Source organism: Nothoprocta perdicaria, unplaced genomic scaffold (assembly GCF_003342845.1).
Source record: "Nothoprocta perdicaria isolate Ctin4 unplaced genomic scaffold, notPer1 scaffold_29, whole genome shotgun sequence".
NCBI classification, from domain to species: Eukaryota; Metazoa; Chordata; class Aves; order Tinamiformes; family Tinamidae; genus Nothoprocta; species Nothoprocta perdicaria.
The window spans coordinates 3446717-3466627 of NW_020455521.1; the positions used below are offsets into that span (position 1 = coordinate 3446717).

Genomic DNA, 19911 nt, shown 5'->3' on the forward strand with positions numbered 1-19911 from the left:
GATAATGTAGCCTAGGGTATATTAGAGCTATAAAAAGAAACATGGTAAGATGAATTTGGTCTGCAGTAAGAGCTTTGTCCCAGGGCACATTATATTTCACAGAGATACACTTAGGAAGGGGTCAGGAACCTCCATTGCCATTCTCCAGTCCAGAAATAGGACTCATCCAGGGATAAAATGGATTTCTTTCCTGAATCCTTCCTGTTCTGTAGATACAGGGAAACTAATCTTTGTTATTTAAAAGCCTATTCTTTTCCATAGATGATCTAGGGAGGGATAGATTCCTCCTGACTTCAGTCATTACTAGATCATGTCTTAATATTGTGAGCCTACTGAGCAGTCAGTAATATAATTTCCTCACATTCAAGTCTAGGAGCACCCACATGGAACCACTAGTAGTCTGTGGATATTACTTTAAGCCAGGGTCCCACCAAAATAATGCTGCAAAGATCACTCACCAAGATTTGCAAACTTTTTGTTTTCTTGAAAGTAAAGTACTAAATTCAGTCCTCAATAGCTACCACTGACCCTTCAGGGGTTTCCACACATGTTCCACCATCGTCTGTGGAAAGTCTTCCACTGTTGTAATGCTAATACTTCATATATGTGTTTGTAAGTTTTAAAACATATCCCTCACTTATAGTTCCTTGATGACTTTGAAGCGAGTGAATTATATCATGTCCATGTTGTTTTCCTTGAATAAGGATCATAGCTTTAAATCAGTGCATTTCTGTTCTATATTATGCAGTTCTAACTGAAATTTCTTTTCTAGGTAAACACTCCAAAACATGTTTTATTTTCCTCCTTTCAAAACATTTCCATTTAAATGTCAACAAAAAGAAAACATTTATTGCTATAATACATAATATCATGTTGTTATTATTACTTTTTGTAAAGTATGGTTTAAAAACCCCAAGAACTGAAAAACTGTTTGGTGATTACAGAGAGTTTAGATTATACAGTGTTTTAATCTAGAAATATTCATTTTATGCACAAAGAAAATAAAGTTCAGAAAACAGTAGGCAGCAAATTGTTACGTATATGTATATTAATTACAATCAAAAGCCTTTTCTGGAAGATGCTGAGCACACTCAACAAATTCACTCCAGTAACTGTTAGGAGATGGTCAGTAGTTTCTCGGATGGGGCCCAAATGATGCACTGTGGGGAGTATGTGATAACAACAACAATATTTCTATGATTCTTTTCTTACAGAGTCACTAAGAAAATATATTTTTAATAGTCATTGGTAAGCACCAGCTCACAACACTGCATGTGACTGCATCACTTGCACATTATATTTCCTGACACACCGCACGTACAATACACCTAGAGTTCTCAGCACAGGGAGAACTGAGAGCTGTTACATAAAACACACTTACACATTATCACAGGGAAAAAAAGGTACTTTTAGATAGCATTTTAAACAGTGAAGTTGCAATATTATTTCAGTGACTATATTTTTTTATGAAAAAGAAAAAGTAGTCAGTGACATACTTCCTGAAATTTTAATACTGGCTTTCAGGTGTTAGCAATCTAAAGTGCTTTCATGTTTCATACATTTTTTTAAAATTCTCAGTTTATACAAAAAAATTAGAATACTTATAAAATTACTCTATACACTTATGAATGTACACGTTAGTCTATGCCTGTTTCCTCGCCCAAGAAATTGGCATTGCCATCTCCTAAATCTCTCTTTGGAAACCAAGTCTGTGAATTTGTTCCTTGAATGTAAGCATCCAGAAAATAACAAATTCCAGGGATATCACTGGGAAAATTTGGTGGAAGTTCTTCTCTTGAGCGAGGTGTGAAAGCAAAACCAGGATAGTCCTTTAACAACCTGTAAGAAAAACAAATCATCTTGGTGGAATATGAATCAAACATGAATTGATTACTACAAGTACGGACTTTCAGTAATTCTTTAGATAYCCTTTACAAAATGGGACAGAGTCTAATGTAATGTTTATATTCTGTTTACTGAAAAGATTGAAAAAAGCTATTTATTTTGTAACTTTGATAACCCATAAATTCATGTACCAGTTCAGGCAAGAATATTGCCTTTTACTGTTTTGTGCCTTTTACTGTTTTCTCAATGCTTAAAATGTAGGTGCTATGTTTGTTGCAAATATTTTCAAATACGATTTAGTATTGCAAGCTAGCTCACATGACCTTGGCACCAGAATTTATGCTTCTGCTAGTGAAATACTGAAAGGCTGCATAACTAAACTATGCCACTCCTCTTGCTAATTCGAATCATTTTGGTCTTTCCCATAGAGCGCCACTTGGCACCCTGCAGAGCCCCATAGCATGTGCTGCAGGTCATGTCAGGGGATCCTGTGCCAAATAGTCTGCCTGACACTGGCCACAGGGCACTATCAGATACGTGGCCATACAAGCCAAGCAGGAGCAGCTGTCTGCACAGGATCCTGTACAGGCTGTACATGAAGAGATAGCAGAGCACCCTTAAACGGGAACTATTTCTGTCATTATTTCCTGTTTCTTTATCTAGGCACCCTTATCACTTGCTACCAGTGAAGGCTCTTTCTACCATTCAGTCTAATAAAAACCTTGGCCACTCTGGAAGAAACCATCGCCTATACCAGCCCAGGGGCATAAAATGCAGACATAGACCTAGAGTTCAGACCTAGACTGATGTTACCAACAGATTCCAAACAGTTTCTTAGTGTTTCCCCTGGCAGTCAGAAAACCCTAGTCCTTAGCCACAAACCTATTACAAGGTAATTTGTAAGTGCAATTAAGCAGATAACGCAAAGAGTTCTGCATGGAGAATTCCTTGTGTGCTCGCTGTCTGCATAGKCACCTAATACCCATCACCAAAAATTGTCTGACCTGAGTAGATAAGCAATACAACCTAGGTTCCTTATTAAAGGRTTAAACCAAATTGAGATCAGTATAAACTAAACACTAGCACAGTTGATTCATTGCATCCTATTCATTCATCTTTCCTAAGCAAGGAAGAATGAGGTTGCCTAAAGAGGTGTTTAATAATAATTCATGTAAGTTGTTATTTTCAAGGGCATCCATAGAAGTTTGACACCCAGTTCACACAGAAATTCACAATAGTACAAAAAGGAGGCAAACACAAGAAAGAAGAAAAAGCAAGAAATATCCATCTTTTGGGTAAGAAGCAAAATTGTCCCAGACCTTCAATTTATTTTAAATGTAACATCTGAAAACCACATATCAGCTTTTCTGCTTCCGCCTTTTACTTACTGCTGCTGGCTGGCTTTTGACTAAAATAACCATGGTGTGATCATGAGCAGTCAGATAAAAAGAGGAAAAGCTGTAAAGGCGAGGGAGGAAGAACAGGATGATAATAAAGAACTAGTATATTAATTATTTCTGGTGGATATTATATAGATGTAAAGCACTGTACCTGTAAGTAGTTGGGCTGACGTTTATTTTTCTTGGTATACTGCAAGATTCAAACTTATTGGCAAGGGTTACATTGTTTCCAAAGAGGCAATAACGTGGCATTTTAACCCCAACAACTCCAGCAAAGACAGATCCAGAATGAAGGCCAATACGCATCTTTAAATAAAAGACAGAAGACAGCTTTATTAGGTAAAATAAACAAACTATTAAAGTTAGTTGATTTATAGATTCTTCCTCTATTAAAAAAATATATATATCTGAGGTGCTAATATAAATTCTGTTAATAATCTCCTTAAAATAACTGTGTTTCCTGGTCACTGCTGCTCTAACCTTACTTTGTACTCATAGTGAATCATCCACCATCTGACATAACTACGATAAAGTTGGTTTCTGTGGCAGTAAATTGATCTAGAAACATCAGCTGGAGTCATTACAACACTTGTATGCTTTTCTGAAAGAAATTATACAGTACAATGTTAAGCTGGTGACAGGGTTAATGAGTAATACTTGCTTTGTTCTTGAAGCCAGAAGATTAAGTCTTGGGGAACAGCAAAGAAAATATGTATATTTTGCAGTTCCAGTTGAACTCTACTGACAGTGGCCAACTTAGAGTAGATCCCAAAGCCAGGGTACAGAATTTAGATAATGAAGCATACTTATGCATCAAGTGAAACAGTCTGATACCAGTTTTTGCAACCAGTACTCAGGTATGTGAGTTTTTGCCTAGCTGGCGCTGGTTTTTATTTTCCTTATTTTTAAAATATATTCTTTTCTTATGTGCAATATACATACATAGACATGGTTTCTTCAGAACAGAGATATTCACAGCTCTAACAATACAGTGGCATTTAAGTTTGCTACTCTCTGTGCGAATCCAGAGAATTCCATATCTCTTTGAAGAAACTGTAATTTCTATTTTTGAGTAAGAAAAGCAGAAAAGCTTACGACAAAAGCAAAACCCACCCACACAGCAAAGACTACAGATGGCCAAAATATGTACAATGATATAGRAGTCTGATTTAAAGCAAGCAGTTTGCAGCCAGGCATCTTTCTTGGAAAATTAATATATAAATTGACAGTAGACTTTGTGACAGGTCTGTTATTTTGCAAAACCACCAGTACTTTCACAAAGAGATTAAAAATAGAGAAAGATTTAGTTTTCTTCTACGAAGCTTCTCTTAGGTGCTTATACAATAGAAAACATTTCCCATAATTTTTAAATGACTTTTTAAATGCAGTAGCACTCCTCACTCAAAATTACAGAAACAGAATTTGTGCAGAAATTATAAACATGTTATAACATTGTCAGGATGTTTCCAGATTTTGTGAAAAACAGAATGTCATTTATTTATAATACAGTAATGCTGTCTCTGTGATAGATGTAGAGCGTGAAATCCTCTAAATAACCATTTTCTTGGCTACTGGTATGACATACACGATTATTCTTTAGTCTAAAATCAAAGAAGCCTAATGCTTTTTAAAGGAATGAACAGGAACATGATAAAAGTTAGCAAATGAAAGACATGATGATCTGAGGCATCTGTATACTAAATGTAATCAGGACCCTCTTCCAAGACCTTTGAACTTAGTAGTAGGCCCACATGCATACAGGTCTCTATCTCTCTCTTTTTTTTTTTTTTTTTAACAGAAGTAAACCTAGGTGTAAAATTCAGCATATGCTCCTGTCTTCATTGAAAGGAGGTCATAAATACAACTACTACTGAATCTAACTGTAGCCTCTATCAATGAAATCTAAGGCTATCATTTTATACCAATGGTTTAAGTACCTGATTCTAAAACAAGAACAGCAGCAGAAYACCTCTGCAATGTATGCATTACTGCAATCAGACCATGACCTTTTATATTTATATCTGTTTTCAAACTGAACACTTTGATGTTCTCTTTGGTTAAAATTTTGAGAGAGGATTAGTCTCTTGATCAGAGCACCGTAACATACTCCACGCCAATGGCAAATTTGCTACTGAGGCAACAGCAGCAGCACGTCAGTGTGCAGCTATTGATTCCACTGCTTTTAAGTCTTTTGGATTGATTTTCAAATCTCTTTCTTTCCTCTCCAAAAACCTCTCATTCACARAAGTAACAAGGTCAGCCTACTAACCCCTCTAAACTAACCAAGCAAACAAAAATATCCTGTTTTATCATCAAATCACATAAAAATACAATAAAATATATGACCTTGATAGGCTCTCCGTGGGGAGACATCACCTCATCTGACAGYTCCATCATCTTCAGGGCCATCAATGCTATTTGAACAGCGTGCGTTTCACTTTCTTTGTGTAAACCTCCTGCCACACAGTAGGCATCTCCAATAGTCTCCACCTAAACAGGTATATTTGTTCCTTAGTGTTATACTGTTTGACATACATGAGAATAGTCTGTGGCTTTAGCAGAAATTAAATMTTTATATATACTGAGTGCTATAGGTTTACCACATGAAAGTATGTAAATCCTAGGCAAATCCTGCAATATCATTCAAAAAGAAAAAATGCACAGTGCTGAATATGATGCTAAAATTCTTGTCCTTGTCATCTGCTGTCAGGTGCCAGTAGCTACATTAATCACTTGTTTACTGCAGAATCACTGTAATTGTACAACAGTTTTGACCAATGAACTCTTTGACCAATGAAGTTCTTTAATTGGCTGCATGCCAAGCTGTTTATGTCGATACTTTGTTTTGTTTTCTAACTGATCTTATTATGATCTTATTTATTTATGGCAAAATAAATTTGAGGTTTCTACTATCTTCTGTGCCATTTCTCTACTTCCCTTCCAGCCCTAGAACCCAAGAGAAATGCAATAAATTCTGTACCTTATAGACATCTAGCTCTCCACACTGGTAATCAAAGCGAGTATAAAGCTCGTTAAGCATGGTGATAACCTGCATAGGTGAACACTGGGAGCAGATGGCAGTGAATCCAACAATGTCAGAAAAAAGCATTGTGACATTATTAAATTTCTTGGCTTGCACAACTTGTCCCTGCCACAGCTGCTGAGCAACCTCTCCGGGAAAAATAGAGAACAGAAGATCTACAGTCTTCTTCTTTTCCTCTTCAAGGGCTTGATGGGCCTGCTCAAGGGTTGCTTTGAGCTTTCCCAACCTCTTCTTCAGTCCATCTTGAGCTCTGGCTTGCTCTCCTATCAAAACAACATCTCTCAGGGCATTGTGAATGGGAATATCTGAGAGGTACAGTCCTCGCCCTGTAAAATCTTCTAGCCTATCCACACAAGGAGATCCCAAAAACAAGATGGCACTGGATTCAAAAATATAGATCATTTGGCCTTTAAGATCCATAACCTGAAACAGTTCAAAAAACAAGAATTCATGCACAATGTTCACAATGCTGGCAATGGTTTAGAAGCAAGATTTAGAGGAAGTACATAGGGTTGAAGTATAGGAGAATCAGATCAATCCATAGTCACTACATTTTCATTTAGTCACTTAGAAAGTACACGGCATTAAGTCATAGCACTCTTAAAGCTATCAAATAACTTGGTTCACTTCAGATTTTACTTGAGCCTCCTGGTGCAAAAGTTAAACCACAAAGCTAAACAACTCATTATGTTTGGGTATCAGTAAGTATCAGTTTAAATTTAGGAAGAAAAGGCATAAATACYAGAAATAAATATACAATTTTCATTATCTAAAAAGGCAAAAATATTTGTATGAGGTGCTGCTTTTAGCTCTCGTGTAATACGCAAGGTGCTGTAGAACACTTCTTAACTTTGCTGTGAAGGACCATTTTTTTAAAGGCAGTCTCTGTTCCTTGCTAATAGACGTTTGCATATATAGCTACCTGCAAAAGCAGGCTCTGCTATCCTTGTAATCATTCAAATGTTGCCTAACAAAGAAGTGGATCCTAGAGAAAGTAGCTAATCAGTGCTACATTTTTTTCCAATTTCGTTAATAACCTTGGGTAAGCCTTATTACTTTTCTTCATTAAAGTTCTTGCAGTGTTATGTGTGAACTAGCGGTTCATCCTGGAGTGCCTCACATATATTTGATTTGGAATTCAGCTTAAGTTAATGATGAATAAAAGCAGTTGTTGAATACTGAATGCTCTATATTGTCCCAGGTCATTTACTACGGACTCAGAGTTCATTACTTGTTCAAAAAGTAATGAACAATCCCATCAGCTGAAACCATGTGGGATTTTTGGTGATAACATGAGTGATGATAACAAGATATCAAAGATGCCAAGATACCAGAAGCTGAATGAGCACAGGATGAATGAGCACTGCTCTTCCCTCAAATCCTTGAGCTGTTCCTGCATGAGTGAGAGGCACTTTGGTAAAGCTTTCCCTACTACTCGCTCAGTGCTGGAGACATTTTTATCATCAAGAGTATGGTGCATCATTGGCTTTATATCAGTTTGTTGACTTCATCTAAATATTTAGTTATTATTTTTTAATAAAATCAAGTTAACAGTGACATTTTACTGGAGCAAAGAATAATTTTGACTGAATATTATCTTCAGAATCTGAATTACATTTTGTTAGATTTAAGAACTTTTAATTAGTGTAAACCCTTGTCTCAGAGTGTACTTGTAACAAATCGTTACCATTTAATTGCATTGTCTGTTGAAAGGGAGACAATGTGAAAATCACTATTACATCAGGTGGCTATTTATTTTAACAGTATCTTGTATGTCCCAAAACAAGCGAACCAGTTACTCACAGAAGTCATGGTTATGGAAAGTTGCTTACCATAGATGATTTCGTTTCAGTATTTTCCCATCTTCTCACTCGTACAGTAAATTGCATATTTAGCATTGTCATAATTCCACTAAAAGTGCAACTTATTTTGGGGGCAAGAATTTCAAAGTACTCTTCAAAATTAGGCTTCGCTTGAAATTCTCTCCTAGTCAAAAGTCTTCTTATCCCATTTCCAATTTGTAGAACAGACATATCCTTGTCAAACATAAAGTGAAATGGGAAGGTCTTACAGAACATAGAGGCAGGAATAACAAGGGAGGACTCCGGTTTACATGGAGATAAGGAAGGTTTTGCATTTTTAACCTGAATAGAGTACAGCAAATAAGGCTGATTAACAAACTCAGTGCAGTCATTATGGAAACAAGGAGGCATGAGCATCACCTCCACTTCAGTTTCATACAAAATATGAGCTGCTGCTTTGATAATGCCAGATAGGATAAGACTTGTGATTTTCTTAGGAAAGAAGTAATACACATTTAAGTAGTCTTGGTCTTTCTCCAGGCATAATATAGAGGCTTCTTCAAGTTTGTCCTTTTTTCCTGCCTCTTGGCTATGGCCACTCTGCTTCAGCAGAGTAGTAAAACTGTTCAAGAAGTCCTTAAGCGTTCCTCCAATAACCCCTAATATGTGTTCATCCTCTTCATAGCATATTTTGAATAGCTCTTCACCAAGAGATTCCTTCAGACTGTCCACAGGTATACCTGCATGGAACCACATTTCAGTCAGAACTGTGCAGATGGTGCRGGAACTCACTTTCCCCCTGCTTTTTCCATCCCAGACCAAATCAAATTAGCAATATCCTTCCCTGGGAGACCTCTTAGTTAGGAGGCCAGCTGTGACCAATAAAGACATCACCTGGAAAACAGGGAGACTCAACRTTGTAGTTTGGAAGGATCCAAGTTTGGAAAGATGTAAACTAAGCCAACCTCAGCTAAAATTGAAAGTATATTTTGGCATAACATTTAACCTAGGACTCTAAACTTGATATTATGAAATAAAAATAAAGAATAAAAATAGAAGATAATAAAATAAGGTTTAGAAGTAGGAGTAAAATAAATTTTCGAATTCRGTGTTTTTGCACACATGCAGACATAACTACTATACCTGACACAGTGAATTAAATAGCCCCAGGAACATTTTCAGGGCACTGAGGCCAAAAGACACAAAAAAACCCCACATCTTTGCTAATAAATTCTTTTAAACAGGATGGCTGCATGCAGTCTATTAAGAATGTCCTACCTCCCAAAACACCTCCTAAGAATCATTTGGAAAAGTGCCATCTGGCATGGGCCAAATGCGTGCCAGAACCAGCTTAAGTGTATAGAAGACCATGTTTCGGTTCCATCAAATGTTAATTTAGAAGTATAGATGAAGTTAAGAGAGTCCATCTCATATATTAATGGAATTTTCTTCACACAGATTAAAGTTGTTATTTCTTCAGAAGAGGAAATGGATCAAAAAAWTTTTTGTCAGTATGAATCTGTAACATATTATTGAATGTGTATTACAACTTATTCTGGATTTTGGATCTTAAAGGTATATTTATGAATTTATGACAGCCCAGGCTTGAAAAACCTGGCTGTTTAACTCAGATATTGATCCTGGCCTGTCCAACTGCAGAGATCCCAGGTTAGCCTCCATGACGCCAGCTACCACTGCTGCCATCACATGAAGGAAATTATTTGTTAGAAACAAGATTAGCATTCTTCTACTATGAAGCAAACTTATATTACCTGCTGCATTAGCATGATCAGTGATTATTTTTTCAAAATCTTCTCTGTCTCCAGTGCTTCTGTAAAGATCAGAAAATTTATAAAACTCCTTGAAAATTAAGACATACATTATAGTGACTCTAGTATGTAAGAGAAGTTACCTAACCTCTCCTTACTGTGTCAAGACCAAGTTCTGCTGAAAAAAAAATGGGATTTTTTTATTCATACAAAATAGGGTAATGTTAAAATATTAGATTACCCTGTGCATTTGTGATAAATTTCACCAACAATACCAATAACAACTCTACTTCCAAATGACCCATTCATTGAGAGTAATCCAGATTCCTGTGAAACAAGACAAGCCCTCTGAACTCTCTGAGGTCAATGAACATCAACCTGAATGTCAGACTCAAGGAGATGTAACTTAGATCAACCTACATATAAGTGATAAACCTTTGACAAATGTTTTCTGAATAGCTTCACTCAAAATATCTTATATATATATATATATATATGTATGTAAAAGCAATACACATTTAGTTGTTTGCATTATCACCTCATCTGGAATAGCATGCCAATTTTCAAGTTAATACCCTAAGTAGCAATACAGAATTAAATCACCTATATTTAAATCTTTTCCAAGTATCTTAAAATAATGGGGTATATTCATAATGTTCTTTTATTTACTATTAAGGGGCCACCAGATCATTGTAAAATAAAATCTATCTACTATATCTACCTTTTCCTCCCACGTCTGAATAGTCTGTATGGTCCTTCAAAGCATTTCCTGTTCCAGACAAGGAATGTAATTTGTCCATGCACAAACACAGCTGAATTTGCCCATTTAATCAACTCGTCAATAATTGAAATATTTGTGAATATTTTAAAATAAACTAAATCATAATTAAATTACATGACATCAAATRTCACACACCAGATTAACAAGGTAATTTAAAACAGATTCCCGAAGTCCTGTTTCCCAGTCAGCACCCCAGTCTTTAACAAACTCTCTGCAAAACATTATTTGCTGTGAGGYTTGGTTGCAAACCCACTGTACATACTTACCTGCTTTCTTTTATTCTGTGTTTTGCTAATGTTCTCTGAAGTGCAATATTTAGCCTTTCAAACTGGGAAAAAAAGAGGGATATGTTAATTAAAATGTCATTGCTGAAAATCTAATCACAAGAGTAGCATTTTTATGCAGAGAAGACTTYATTTGCCTTATTCAGGGCTAACATTTTTTCAAGACAGTAGAGGTGTTTAAAAGATGCAATATTTCTGTATTTGTGGTTTGGTCTATGATGATGTCTTCAGCTCCACTATAGTGAAGCTTCAGTACCACTTCAGTATCACTATAATAACCCCTCGTATCTGATGTGCCATTCTGTTTGTGCATTTTTAATAGTGACGTGCTTTATCTACAAGTTGTCAGTCAACAATAAATACAGCTGCTAAACCACAAGTGTAATCACAAGTTTATAGTATCACAAAACACAAACCAAAAAAAGAACCCAACTTGCAAATAACTACCATTACAAATGTGAGTGCTCAGTATAAAAAGAATATGTTTTAAGTTTAAAACATATATTTATCTATTCCGAATAATACCCAGAGCAATACATAACAAAAAGTAGCTTTCTTAACTACTAACTTTTCTTAGAACATTCAGGGTAAAAATATTTTTAGGGCAATTTTAGAAAGTGTCAGGATAGAAACCGTAAAAGTTAACAAACAGAGTTTCCRAAGTAGCTCTAAAAGATCAAGAGAACATTCTGTACTTCAGATCACCTCCTTTTCTGTTTTCAAGACTAAAATGTTTCAAGATAATTTTTGAACCTTTTGTTTTAYATTTGCATTAAATAAATGAGTTTGAGTTACATGCTCTGCAAACCCAAATGGCCACCAGATGAAAATTTGGTCACAGTACGTAACCTTTGCAAAAGTATCCAGTAACAGAAGACTTTTTAGAGTATCATGGAGATACRATTTATCTCAGTTCTATCCTTTCATATCCTTTCTGCAATTCCTAGTTGATACAGATGTTATGCTTTCCAAACAGGCACATTTCAAATAGTTTGGAGGCAGTGAAGCTGTCATATATGTATTCTCTGAGCATTCAAAACCCTAACTTTCCACCCAGACATGGTAATACCGGCATGGTAGAATTTGTCTGTGAGGGTTTCTTTGGTCTGGCTTTTCCCTGATTCTCATTCCCARAGGAAATTACTCTTCTATACTACATCTTTTGCTTGTTCGTATGTAAAATGAAAGGTCTCACATCAGAATAAAACATCATGTGAAAGAAAGGTTCTGGAGTCTTTTTCCAAATAAAATATAAATATGAGTAACTGTTCTTCCACATATGTAAACACAATGTAAATCACATCTGTGTATAAACATGTGCAATAAGTGAAGTGTCATTCAAATCACTGACTATCTCCAAGCAGTATTCTCTGTATTTTTGAAAAAAAAACAAACAAGCAAACAAAGAAATCTTAAATTTCTTTAAAAGTTATTCTGGGCTGCACTATGCCCTGGGCTTCCATGCACAACTCATTGACRTCATGAGGAGTTCAGGAATCAGCTGGGGTCATGCTCTGGTTCCATGTTTGGGAGTTTCCAGTTGGGAAGGTGATGCTGGTCTCTCTGGGTAAGGACAGCACCACAAAGTATGTAGGCAATGAGAAACATGCTTTGGAATGAATGAAACCTTTCTGTGAAGGAGGAGGATTCAGTGAGGATGCTTAGGTCTTGATCCCAGGACAGCCTGAGAACAGGCTCCTGCAACTCCTGGCTTACATGATCCTGATATTTTGGACTTCATCCATCTTTCATGTTGGATGGGCCAGATTTCTATAATAAGCAGTTGCATACATTATTACTCTTTAGAGAAAAGATATATTAATTATTTAGTAAAAAAGCCCCGCCAAAAACATATATTAAAAATAAAGTTAGATGAAATAGAAGGTTATAGAGAACTTACTTAAAATGGAAATCATCACACCCTAAAAAGGAGTGCTTTACTAGCTCATTTTTCAGTCTTTACAGGTTTAAAGATCAGTTTAAAAAGATAAATGTCTTTTATGTAAATGCAGCAGACAAAGGTAAAATATAGTCAATCAGAAACATAACATAGACTTATAGGAAAACTACAAGAGGGGGAAGAAATATAAAAACATATCTGCAAATGGATTTAATAATTTTCCACTAATTTTAGCAAGATACCCTGAATGTCCTTAGTACCTTATACTAAGAATAACTTGTCTCTACTCAAGCAAGCTACTGTGCATGCACTGCACCTCTTAGTTCAGTTGGGCAGGGAGATAAGAATCTCGTTGTGAAACTACTGTGGGCCTTTTTCATTTTATTTAGAAGATACTTATTATTTCAGTGTTTCGGTACTACTACTGCATATCCTATTTGCACATTTCCTATTTGCACAGCTCTTCTGTTCAGTCTGTGCAGGGTAGAGAATAAGAAATGGCTCCTGCTGTGGGGAAACTGGAACCCAGGGGCCAAGATCTGTAAATCTTACTCATTTATGTCTGTTAGCTTCACTAAATTTCACTCAAGGTGAAAGTTCTGTTACTTTTAGTTGAACTGTGCGCCTGAATAAATGTTTTGTATTTTGCTTGCATCGATAGACAATTAAGGTTTAAAAAATAATATATCAGAAGTCTGTATCCCAGCAGATGAAAGCAGCTTTCTTTTTGACAAGGGCTAGTTTTCCTAGTAGTGTGGATACAGCTAGGTGAATATAAGTAGGTAACAAGGTGATATTTCTCTCACTGCATGTATACATTAAAAAAAAAAAACACTACTGAAATAAATATTTTTAAAGAATCAATTAAGACGATCAGAAGTAGATAGCAAATACAGTATAAAAGTATAGGGAAACATAATGGTTGAGACAGTACAAGAGTGAGCAAAACTGTGGCAAAATTGTTTCCAGAAAGGATGAGAAGGAATGAAATGAGCGTTCAATCTATACAGAGCTGCATAAGAAAACAAACTTTGAAGCCAAAACAACTTTGAAAAGGCTTACATTTAAAGCCTTGTAYAAATGTATTTGAAATATTTACATTGAAATGCTAGTAAAATACCATTATGAGTATGAGTATCCATTTACCTCAGGAAAGATTAACTTGCAGATGCTTTCCGTTAATGTGTGCAGATACACTCTACTTCTGCTGGTTTTCCTTTGTGGAAGGTTTCCATGAGCATCCTGATCATGGACTTCTTGGCAGATGGGCTGAGCTGCTTTGGAGCTGTTTTCCGTGCAGTCCTTCTCATGTTCATCCGTAATGTGACTTTGAGTCAATAAGGAGAAAGGACATTCCCCTGTGATCTTCAAGTCCTTCAGTTTTGTACAGAACATACTGTACGAAGTCTCTGTTTAGAGATTAAGAGTACTTGGCTTTGTGTTGAGTATTTCTCTTCTGTTTACTAACAAGAGCAGAAGAAACCAGAATAGAAGATAAGGCAACTACTGTTCAAGATTGGTGGTGGTTATAAATCACAGGAACAAATGTGTGCCCCTACAAAACAAGAGGAAGGAAAAACAATAAAGGATGGGGAAAAAAATGCTTACTCTTTTAAATTCCAGTGATGTGCCAGTTTTACCAGGCCTGCATTAAAATAATGGCTCTTCTAGGACCTGACTCTGGAGAGCACTTAGACCCATGTAGCATTCTAAGCATTTTAATCACTATTGACTTCAGCAATTCAGATAATTAAAGATGTGTGCGTGGTTAAGTGCTTGGTGGCTCAGTTGGGGCTCTAGCAATTTAAGGCAGAGGAGTCATTTTATCTGCCTATGTCTTTGATCACATTGATGGATGAGATTTCTGAAAGAGTAGAGAGCAGGCAATTCTAGCCAGAAAACATTTTAATTCTTCATAWGCACCTATTAAAACCACTTGAAATGAAATTGGTTTGTTATGGACACTTAGATCACCAATTAAGACACTTAGATCTCCGATTACTTGATGTCCCAAGTATAGTGTCTATTATATAGAAATGTCTGATGAAAGTTGGTATTTGCATTTCTGGACCATCTTGCAGACCATCCAAGGGCAGGGKTAGCCCCCTCACAAAAGCCACTGACTGGTGACAGCTAACAATACCATGGGAATTGGACCACAGAGATGATGATGTTGCTTGTGAATACCATGGGATTTTATGCTTTACAGATGATAGCTTTCATAMAGCACACTGAAATCACAGTTGAACTTTGCATTTTCATAATTGCTGCCTGCTTGTTACATTTATTGCAGTAAGACTTAATCTGAAAAGGSTCTTTGCTTGAAGATTTTCTTTTCTACTATCTCATTGAATCAGAGCCCCTTATCTTAGATAATACTCTAACCAGGTAATCCTTGAGAGCCCTTGGGGASTCCGCAGCTGAAATGTTATGTGCGTCTCTCTGGAGATCCAGTACAAGTATTTCTTTCAGAGGCACCGTGTGGCTTTAACCTGCCTGTGCACCTCACCACTTATTCGTGCCCCTGGAAAACCCAGCGGCTTTCTAGGGTCACCCAGCCCTGGACCAGGGTTCAAAATAGCCAATTACAGACTAGCCAGTGCTGTTTCTGAGGCAGCCGCAGTGGCAGAGCAGCGGCGCGCTGCAGAGCCGTCACACGTTCAGCTGCACCCACTGCCAAGAAACAGGCTTGGCAGAAAAGGCCCTTGTAAAATATGCCACAATACTGATGTTGTCAAGCCAGCTTCTAGGGGACAGCTATAATAAATGTTGCGTATTACTTGAGGAATGAATAGACACAATGCTAAAGACAATGGGAGTGAAAAATATTTAAATATTATTCTATATTTCTGACTCCCATTTTATACAGATATTATATATTTCTGATTTCCATTTTATACAGAAAATACTCATTTGTTTCTGTTGCAAGGTTATCAGTAATGCCTTACTTTTTACTGTTCCATTTTACTAAGTATAGTAAGATAATAAGATATTTAAAGTATCTCTCCCAGTGTATGAAATACATTTGCATKTGCTTCTATTAATAAGTTACCTGCCTGTGAAAAATGAAAGGCTGAATTAACAGTGGTTAAATTAGATACTAGCAAATATTTAGTGCATTTGCGTAAGAACAAAGGTAGTGACTAACGTTCAGCACTAACCACTAGGTTCTTATCCCACAGGTGGGACTATTTCTTTGTCTCGAGAAGACAGCAATCTTGAATTATTTCGGGACTTACTCCCACACTAACATATTGTATTTTAATTAAGTTATATTTGATGTGGTAGGAAGAATCTCTTGCAAGTRAAATCATCTCAGTGAAGACAGTGATGCCATCATTATACACCTGGGAAGCCTGGAGTCTCCAGAAGCTGCCAGGCTGGAAGGAAACATTTCAGAGGGTGGYCACAGGACAGAACTTCTTTGGGTTAAGTTGCATGAAGGTCCCCAAGGCAGCAGAGCTGCCAGACACGCAGCTGCTGTGGCTGCAGCTTGGTGGTGGGCTGTAGTCAGCCACTCTCCAGGTGTCTTGACCTCCTCAGCCCCTGGTGAGGACCCGAATCTGTGCCCTTGCTTTGAATGGGACCATAGGCTCCTGCTAGTTGCTGTTTAAAAAATGAGAAACATGAAGAAACTTTCAAATGTTTCTGCACCCTCATTCTCTGCAACCATGCCTCGCTGATTGTGCAGCTGTTTGGAGGGATGAGAAATCTGCTGAACTTCAGCACAAGGAAATAGGACTTTTTCATTGGGGAAGAATAGCCCCCTGCAGCAGCAGAACAGGCTGGGGGGTGATTTCCAGAGGTCCTTCCCAACCCCACCTACTCTTTACTTCTGTGGTTCATGCCAGGGGAGCAGCAAGGTATAACAGGACTTCTCTGTTTGCCATATTAATTGCTGCTCTATTTATGTTTAGAAGCAAACTGAGAATTAAAACTAAATAATCTGCTCCAAGATCAAGCTACAAGCAAATAGTGTCTGGCTGAATCCAGCATGGCACTGTGCCACACAGAAAAACGGAGATAGATGACCTACATAGTATAGTCATGGCACTATAGTAAATTACTTAACAGTGCTCTAAATGCCTTGTGCAAACATTTCACCATATACTTACTTCTATACTTGTCTCCCTGCCAAAGTACTTTCCTTATGCTTATTTGTATTAGTTGCTTCTGAATATTTTCCTCTACTAAAGTATTTCCTTGGTAATAGCATGAAATATAACACAGTGAATCAATCATACAGTAAAACTGCTTGATATTAAAACATCCATTTATAAGATAGAAGCAATACTGCTTGCTAACAGTAACTAAAATTGTTTTGTAACCTTAAGTGATAGAAATGGGACAAAAAGTGGAAGCAGTATTTTTTTTTCTTATTACAAGATGAGTCCATTGCTCAAAATGAGACAGAATCTGATACTATGCTGTACTGTCACATTTTTATTTTGAAATGTACCCAACTACCAATTCATAAAGTAAATTGCCACGTGATGAAAAACTATTTGAAAAGGAGTTTTTTGAGTTTGTTTTGCAACAGTGGGAAAATATCGCTGGCTGAATTTACCTTTCTGTAGTACCAGAGACACTGCAGTGCCTGCAGGAGCTCTGCCTGCTCTGGGAGCTGCTGCTTCAGTAGAGCAATTGCTGACTTCTCTCTTGCCTTTATACAGGACGGGACTTCATACTCTTGCTGAGTATGGGGGTGTCTTGGGGGTGTCCAGAAAGCACCATCCCTCACCAGTGGGCCAGGAGGCCACTGTGCAGAGCCAGGCGGGAGCTCTTACTGTCTGCACGAGCAAAACCACCACCAGCCAACGCCTCCTAGCCTTGAGGCCACCAGTCGCCCTGTTTCATGGCAGCTTCGCCACCTGTGCCTGCCAGCATGCACACTCAGGAGGGTAACTAAATCCTGCCATTTTCTGTTATTAAGSTGAAGTGCAGTGTCTGCACGTTCCTTTTTTTGCTTCAAGTTTAGCACCAGAATCAAAGCCTCAGTGATTTGAAAATACTTGGGAGTGCTTTGTCCATTCCCAACGAACTGAAGGGAAAAATTGCAAAAATCCACATCAGAATGAAAGTTCATACTTTAAAAAAATAGAGTAAGCATTTGCTAGTGTTTTTCCTGTGAAAGCAAGGAAGTTTARCTTTCTTTAGCAGCTTCATTGTTAACTTAAACACATTCAGAGTGCYCACTCTTCTAAAACACTAGTTTGTTCAGCTGTTGATGCAAATAACTAGAGGAGGTAGTCAAATTTGTTTGCAAATTTCTACGCGTTAGTGCACCACATCAAATAGTAAACTGCCAATTGTTGACTTAGGTAGAGGTCATTTTGGGGAAGATGCCTATCCCTGAGTACACAGCAGTGAGATGTTTTCCAGCATCTCCCCAGCAGGAGATTAACCCATGCACTGAAATCTGCCCCTTGCCAGTAATTTGGTCCTGCCTTTAACAAAACAAATGCATTCATTAAACTAACTCTGAATGACATAGTTATTATCCTAGAATAATTTAAGAAATGTATCATGGCTGCAGTATGTCCATTAGGTAAATGGCACAGGAGGAATTGAGTTTTTATTCTGCAGCACAGCACAGATGTAATTAACGTATCCATCAGGCAAAATTACAGAATACAAATCTGTGGAAGCTGCAAAATCAAGAACTTGAGCTCTAGGAATGCCTAAACATAGATGACCATTTATTCACAATTCACTAGTTTATTACTGCTCTTGTGTAGGTATTACAGCACATTTCATGATAGACACGGTTTTGGTTTTGGTTTTGCAGTAAGACAACAGGCTCCTTTACTGTACAGCCTTTTGCTATCTGCAAACAAAGGCAGCAACTGATAACAAAGTTGTTACACTCTCTACCGATCGTGTGAGCTGAAACATGCTGTTTGATAGTGGATTTACCCACAATTTACTGACACCCAAGAAATGGCTATAGATTCAGCAACATTAATGCAGTTCACAGTAATCAGTTGTTAGTATTACAGTGCAACCATTGTACTCAATTCGAGTGTTGTATCTTTTCTCAATGACAGTCCTATATGATAGCTTAGCACAAGCTAAAAGTCCAGACATTTTTTACAGGAAAGACTTTCTCCCCATCTCATGTGGAACCTCCTCAGTTCTCTGCCTTTTTTTTTTTTTTTTTTTTTTTATGAAATATCTTTTAAGAAATGCAGAGACAACACAATTGAGATCTTTTTTTCTGTGCTGATTCTCTAATGTTTTGTGGTCTGTGTTTCTGCTACTAAACCAGGGGATTAAGAAAGTAAATACATAGATCTTCTGAGAAGAAAGTAAGTTATCTCCTATTTCCCCTGTAGAATCATCTCCTGGTCCCTACTGCAGTCAGCAGAAATTAAATTTCATGGAATATATATGTAAACATCAAAATTGGTAATGGATCTCAGCTTAACATGACCTTTCTTCTGCTTGCATATATGTTAACATTTGTGTCAGAACACCAAGCTCTATAGCTTGCTTCCAACACCCTTCTTGGAGACAGACAAAAACCCTCGTTTCAAAGTATCTCTGATAGGGAGTTTGTGGCTGACTCATTCCCCTCCAGTTGGCTGAAGTAAAGCCCCGCATCCAAACAGAGTGGAGAGGCGCAGACTCCCCATGCGAGCTGCACTGCAGCCACATCTCTGGATTCCATTAAAGGCACAGGGGAACTCTAGTTCCTGCACCCATATCCTGGCGTGTGGCGAAAGAAAGGGCTGATTCTCAAATCTTGCTTATAAAATATATATTTGTCATCCTAAGCCTCACGTGTGCTTTTGCTGGGTAAATATTTTTCCTATGCTAGGATGCAGTAACAGGGCAGCACGCTGAGAGGAGAGCGTGGGAAAAATGCGCTTTTCCTGTGAGTCAACGCGGGGCTGTGCAAGCGGCCCGGGCGCGYGCAGCCTCCCAGCCCCCAGCCTCCCTTCCCTGCTCCTGCTCACCGCGYGGGACACAGCGGCCTTGGGGCGGCCCACGTCCTCTCCGCTCATCCCTGCCGAGCTGGACTGGCTCCGCACGGCTAAGCGGCTTACACTGGAAAAGGCCCTGGAAATGCCAGCCTCCTCCCACC

The 19911-nt window shown here is 37.7% G+C and overlaps 1 protein-coding gene across 1 annotated transcript; it reads right to left on the bottom strand.

Moving 5' to 3' along the window:
* Window positions 1-920: 920 nt before the first annotated feature.
* On the bottom strand, window positions 921-14379 carry GUCY1A1 (guanylate cyclase 1 soluble subunit alpha 1). Its single transcript, XM_026041645.1, has 8 exons — window positions 13971-14379; window positions 10907-10968; window positions 9863-9921; window positions 8121-8830; window positions 6226-6711; window positions 5592-5735; window positions 3397-3551; window positions 921-1839 (listed from the first exon to the last, which is right to left on the bottom strand). The coding sequence occupies exons 1-8, from the start codon at window positions 14217-14219 to the stop codon at window positions 1638-1640; spliced, it is 2067 nt and encodes a 688-aa protein (XP_025897430.1). The 5' UTR covers window positions 14220-14379; the 3' UTR covers window positions 921-1637.
* Window positions 14380-19911: the final 5532 nt, after the last annotated feature.